The sequence below is a fragment of the Zootoca vivipara genome, chromosome 9 (genome assembly GCF_965207765.1).
Source record: "Zootoca vivipara chromosome 9, rZooViv2.hap1.1, whole genome shotgun sequence".
Taxonomy (NCBI): domain Eukaryota; kingdom Metazoa; phylum Chordata; class Lepidosauria; order Squamata; family Lacertidae; genus Zootoca; species Zootoca vivipara.
Genome location: NC_142592.1, coordinates 37,100,694 through 37,107,192, shown reverse-complemented (window position 1 = coordinate 37,107,192; position 6,499 = coordinate 37,100,694). Strand labels below are relative to the sequence as shown.

The window sequence follows — 6,499 nt, the reverse complement described above, 5'->3', positions numbered from 1 at the left end:
CTGCAAATCAAACAAAAGTTACTTAGTTCTGCTGTGATCCACACGAGTTTGGAAGATTGTTTTCTAAAGCTAGTTACACATCCCCTCTATTTCATATACCAAGTAATTCTGAAGTATTCTATGTTTGCTGCTATGTTCAATTAATTAGTAATAAATAAAAATTTACCTTTGTTCATTGCATACATCTTGTTACAATTTTTTTCCAATTGCTGTCATTGGTGTAGGCTTAAATACTAAACTTTATAGGTTTACTATTACACAAATGCTTCTCTTTCAGTTGCATATGAAAGAAATAATGAAGCAACTCTACATACAGGTAACATTCAGTACAGTGGTACCTTGATTTTACGAACTTAATCTGTTCCGGAAGTCCATTCTTAAACCAAAGCGTTCTTAAACCAAGGCGTGCTTTCCCATAGCAGTGGGGGACTCAATTTACAAATGGAACACACTCAACAGGAAGTGAAACATGTTCTGCTTCCAAGGCAAAGTTCACAAACCAAAACACTTACTTCTGGGTTTGCAGTGTTCTTAATCCAAGTTGTTCATAATCTAAGCTGTTCTTAAAACAAGGTACCACAAAATCGCGCTTCGCACATGCACAAAACGGACACTTTGACAACCAAAGGATTTGACTTACGAAGAGTGCTGCGGAACGGATCACCTTCGTAAGTTGAGGTACCACTGTACTGTCTTTCTACTGAAGTAATCCATTGGTACAGGGAACTGAGACAATTTTCAGTGCTCTCCGCCACCTCACCCATCACTATTACACTGTCAGTGAGACAGGAAAACCCCTGCAACATACTGAGAGGAGGTGCAGCAATCCGGATACCATATTTTTTCGTGTATTGGACGCCCCCACGTATAGAATGCCCCTATTTGGGGGGACTCCAAATTAAGAAAATGGGGGGAAATTGCTCTGACTTGTTGAAATTTTGGGGGGAGGATTGCCCAGAGGCTAACAGCCGCATGCACATCTAACATGCTGCCTATCAGCTGTTCCCTCGCCGGCAATCACTGAGGGGGGGGGGGCAAGAAAGGCGCAGAGGGAAGAGATATCATTGATCGTCATGGCCAGCTTGAGCGGCAGCGCCTTTCCTGCGGAGCATTCTTAGTTTCTTGCCTCCTCCCACTCTGCCCGCCTGTGACGGATTGGCCTGGTGGGCAAAAGAACTCCAGGCTGCAGAGAGTTAAACCCCAACCTCCTGGATAAATGACGCATTCCATTCCTGAGGGGCGGGACTGCCAGGAGTTTAAAAGGAATGGGAGGCAGTTAATTCGGGGGAGAGGGTTGTGGGAGCGAGGGAGAGTGTGGGTAGGCGTAGGAGATCTTAAAGTGTTCTGAGGAGTTTAATTAAGTTATATTATCTAGCCATTGTTAATTGAAACATAAGAATATGATCTAAGAGCCTGTACACATGAAACCATTACGCGTTTAAAAGTCATCTAGTCTAAATAAAGCTTTCTTAAATGTTAGTGGATGTGCTTAGTTATTCCAGCTGGGTATCTAAACTCACAGAAGTGGTGGCTCAATAGAGGCCAAAACTTACCTCGGGAATAGAGGCAACGGTTTGTGTCTTAGAGTTACACGGAGGAGGCTTAGGAGGATAACCTGGGGTGCTACAAAGTTGCCAGAGTGGAAAGGGCAAACTTTTGCAGTGGGGAATCAATCTGACTGAGACCCTTTACTGTAGGCAAGAGGTTAGTCCGTCAAACAGCCTAGAGTTTATCAAGATACCAGGCCACGTAAGCTGGAAGACTCTCTTTACTAAGGAACCCAAGTAACAGGGGTTTATTTTAAGGCGGCAGGAGAAGTGGGGGGGGGTGGTTTCACCCCTGGATTCCTGTGGCGCATTTTTAGTATTAGAGAGGGAGGACCTTTTTCGTTACACCGCCCTACAGCTGTGGGGGGAGGCTGCGTACAATCCGTTTTTTCTGCGCGGCGTCTTCACATGGCTCCATTTGTGCGTGGGCAGCACAACATTACACAAGAGCAGTGCAAAGTGCGATGCTTCGCTAATGTGAAAGGCGCAGGGGGGGTATTACTTCAAGCGCTGCGCTCCTGTGCAATGTTGCGCCGCCCGCGCACAAATGGAGCCGCATGGCAAAAACGGACTACAGCCTCCCAGCTGTAGGGCGGGCAGAGTGGGAGGAGGCAAGCAGAATATGGAGGCCCCGCAGCTTGCCACTGCCAGGATCTGTGACTGCTACAGCAAGTCCCGTATGTATTTATGTATGTATGTATTTGCTTGCTATATTTAATGGATAAGACGACCCACATTTTCAAACCTTAAAAATTGGGTAAAACCCCTCGTCTTAAAGACAGGAAAATACGGTAATTGCTAAAAATTGCCCCTCCCCTCTTCCACTGAGATTCCTTCCATCATCAGAAAGATGGCACAGATTTCAGAGAACACCTGAAATAATTTCTTCTCACCAAAGTTATTCTGCTTCAAGTTGCATTTTAAGTAGTATAAGTTTCTCATATCAATATTTTAATATTCTAATTAATGGATTTTAACATGCACATGTAAATACTTTTAATTGTAATGTTAGTTACCTTATCAGAACTTCACCAAGGTGTCCAGATAATGCACCATCAATATATTCTTCTGTATTTGCAAGCTTTAAAAGAAATTGACACAATTTTGTAAGGAAAAGAAGCTACAAAGGATAGCATATGTTCCTATTCCAATAGAGATTTTCCAGAAGACTTTCTTACATCTAATATAAATTCAAACATTAAATATTTGCTTCCACTGGATCAGAATCCCTTCAGCAAACGAAAAAGCATGCATTAATCGTACTCAGTGTTAAGAGTTCTCTTTAGTCATGAGCAGGCGTCCCCAAACTGCGGCCCTCCAGATGTTTTGGCTTACAACTCCCATGATCTCTAGATAACAGGACCAGTGGTCAGGGATGATGGGAATAGTAGTCCAAAACATCTGGAGGGCCAAAGTTTGGGGGTGCCTGGTCATGAGTATAGCACTGTTGATGTTTTTATAATTTTAGATTAAAACAAAAAGAAAAACATTTCACAAGTTGTTCAACAATAATTCTAACATTTCAAGCCTTGACTTCCCTCCCCTTCTTTCTGCGGTTCCTTAAAGTTATTTTCATCTTTCCCTGCATATCCTAAATTATCTTGTCTTAATTCTTTTTAAATATAGCACTGTTTATGGACAGCCTCTTGTTTTCACATAAACTTTGCATACTGACAGCTATAGAATCCAAATAATTGAGCTATGGGTTCTGGTTACTTGCAAATCCAGCACTCTATATTTTTAAATATTTAAAGCATTTTTATTCCACTCTTCAACCAAAAAAGGCTTTGAAAGTGACTTACAGATAACTTAAATGAGGCAATCTGTATGCTCAAACTTACAATCTCAAAATATCAGCACAAAAAGAAAACAGATTTGGAAGGAGGGAGAGATTAATAGTTACAAGTTATTGTGATGACCAGCTGAGTTTGAAAAGCTCAAGGAAAAGCACCAAAAGTCTGAATCTAGATGTGCAGAAAGATGTACAGCCAACTGCTTGCCCAGACAGAAAGCATCTATTGTAAATAGCTAGAATTACACTGAACAGTTTGAGATGCAATAAAGTATCCATTTAAAGTATATTTATTGCTGCAATTAGCACAATACATTAGGTCTTCCCTTTGTTCCTCTTGTTATTTGGGCAGCCCAGTCCTGTGTGGTTGCAATGTTTATCTGAAAGTAATCCCTTCTGAATTCAATATGACTTACTTCTGCATAAAATACATAGAACTGGGATACTAACCTGCTTTCCCTAGTACCCAATCAATGTGGGAGGCCATTCCCTCTTTTGACCAAGCAGTTATATTTAAAGGCACAGAAATGAGAGGAGTGAGCTGAAGAACAGGTAAAACAAAGCTTCTAAATAAAGACTAGAATAATGACTTCTATAGAGGAGGAGAGTAGAGGTTACAGCAGTGTTAAATAAAAACATCTTAAAGGTAAACCAATTAAAGTTGTATGAAAGGACACTTTTTTAAAATGGCCTTTCTGCTTTTCAGTGAAACCCAAATTTAATATAAACATGACAAATTTGTACAATTAAATTCTTAAAAGTATCACACAATGATTTAAAGTCAAAGGCTATGGGGAAAGTGTGGTTGGTGTCAAATGTAATAGCTATGAAACAACATAGGGAAAATTAGTTTTGTCTGCTTTACTTCCTTGAAGATAAGGCAGCAATCTAGTTTAGAGTTATAGTTATGGGCAAAATGGTCAGAGTTTTTAAAAATAAGTCTCCTAATACTGCAAAATCCTTGCACAAGCATAGAAAACCAGATTTCAGAATTTGTCCTCTTTCATATACAAAACGATGTAATGCAAAGTAGTAAGATCTGCATGATTAGAAATGTCAGATTATATTCCTAGGTAGAATAAAGGCTGGTTTATAAAAGTTTCAAATCTACCTCACCTTACCATCGGAGCTTTTGTTGATCCAGCCTAATATTATCTACATTGAACAGCTGTTTTTCCCCATTAACTTCTACCCAAGACCCTTTTCACTGAAGATGCCAGGAACTGAACCTGAGACTTTCTACATGCCTAACAGAAGCTGTACGGCTGAGCAGTGGTCCCACCCCACTAACGTTCTATCAAACAATTAAGCTGCAATCCTTATACACACTTACCTAGGACTAAGCCCCGTTGAACTTCAGAGTAGGTATGCATAGTATTGCACTGTTGGTATGTACTCTTTATTCAGATAACCAGCCTGATAAAACCATCTTTATTTCAAACCAATCCACCCTGAGTTAGCAGCAGACAAGTGAATAAAAATTCCTTGCTGACAATGACAGTAGAAGAAAACAGTGAGAAGGCTGGAAAATGGGGGAAGCAGTACATAGTTTTGAGTTTGACGTGAAACTGTGTACAAGAAATTCTCTTTCCTTTGAAGTAGGAATTTACACCTGCATTTTATACTGCTGTTTCTTTGTTAAAGGAGAATATACTGAAAAATTATACTACCAGTGAGCTAGAATCGTCAGAATGCCAGACTAGCGCCCTGGGTTCAAATCACCACTCAGCCATGAAGCTCACTGGGTAACCTTGGACCAGACACTCTCAGGCTTCAGATATAGCATTTTGCACTGGGTGACATGAAGAATAACACTGAACATCATGACTTACAACACCAAAGTTGAAGTTGTCAATATGACAATTTGTGTTTCCCACTGTGTTCTGCATTTCAAGACCACATATTCTACAATGCTGGGTTGTGGTTCTTTTTTTAATACACAGGCATGGCACATCAGTGAGTGTTTTCTCCCTGCTGCACCAGCTACTAAATACTGTACCTAAAAATGTCCAAAGCATATGCCTAATGGCACAGGGGCTGCAAAATAGCCTCCCCAGAAAGAAGCACACTGTTGATGGGATTTTATGTGCACACACCAAGAAGCTGTTAAACTGTTTTCCTGTAAACTTTTTATGCTGTAGGGGGGATGCTTTATGTCCGATGCTGTGAGGAAAAATTCTTTTTTTTAGCTGCCTTTGCTGTGAATCGTCACCTTGAATTACATTACTACAAGTTTTCAACCGTGTTCTAAAATGCTCAAAGAGCATCTAATTTAAAACAACAGTGCACGTTAATTAAAAAGCGGTCATGCAAGCTCCCCGCTAGCCAACCTTGCTTACCTGCATGTTCATGTAGCCATCGACGGAGACGAGGTAGCCTTTGTATTCCATCCCCCACTTCAGCTTCACCATCACTGGCTTCCCAGTCAGCCCGTTTAGGAAGGGCTTTGGATTGAGAGGCAGACTCTGCGCGGAACAGAAAAAGGAGCATCATCGCGGGGGGCTTGCGATGTACAACCTGCTCGCCCACGCCCCACCCTCAGAAAGCGGGGAAATGCCAAGGGCGACATGGCGACTTCTGAATGCCAAGCATGTGCCCCGTCCCGACGACCCTTCCTCCCTCCCAAGGAACGACCCTCCTTCTCTAGTTCTCCCTCGCCTCCCGCCCGCAGACTTGCCTGGAACTCGCGAGCCGCCAACTTCCCCCACGTCGCGGCTCAGCTCACGCGCGACAGAGACACGTACCCCCCCCAAAAAAAAACCCTTAACTCACCATAGCAACCAGTCCAACCTAAGGGCGGCTGCGGCAACAAAAAAAATTACTCGCGGGCAGCACGTGTGCCCGCCGAAGCTCTAAATAGAAAAAGCACGGAAGTGACGAAGAACACTTCCGCTTCCGCTAGTCTGCGAGAGGCTCTTCCTGCTTACATTAATGGCGGGTCATCCGCCTATTGCCGCCCAACGGCTCATGGGTATTCGTTCCTATCTCTATGGTCCCGACCCAAGGCGCCGATGGGAAAACAAACTGCTTTCTGATTGGGGAGTTTCCCAAGGGAAAGGCGGGGACTAGAGCCGACAAGTCGAGTAGGAGAGATAGAAATGAAAGAGTGATATAGGCTCTGCCGATGCAGAGCAGCGTCGCTCTAGGCTTCTGAAATCTT

The 6,499-nt window shown here is 42.5% G+C and overlaps 1 protein-coding gene across 2 annotated transcripts in view; it reads right to left on the bottom strand.

Moving 5' to 3' along the window:
- SNRPF (small nuclear ribonucleoprotein polypeptide F) overlaps positions 1-6,198 on the bottom strand; it is a 72,433-nt gene extending 66,235 nt beyond the window's left edge. For both annotated transcript variants that reach the window (XM_088651885.1, XM_035126877.3), the window contains exons 1-3: positions 6,112-6,198; positions 5,679-5,804; positions 2,564-2,628 (exon numbers count right to left, since the gene is read on the bottom strand). In XM_088651885.1, the coding sequence (XP_088508011.1) occupies positions 2,564-2,628; positions 5,679-5,804; positions 6,112-6,114 (194 nt within the window). In that variant the 5' untranslated portion in view covers positions 6,115-6,198. The remainder of the gene's footprint in view (positions 1-2,563; positions 2,629-5,678; positions 5,805-6,111) is intronic.
- Positions 6,199-6,499: the final 301 nt, after the last annotated feature.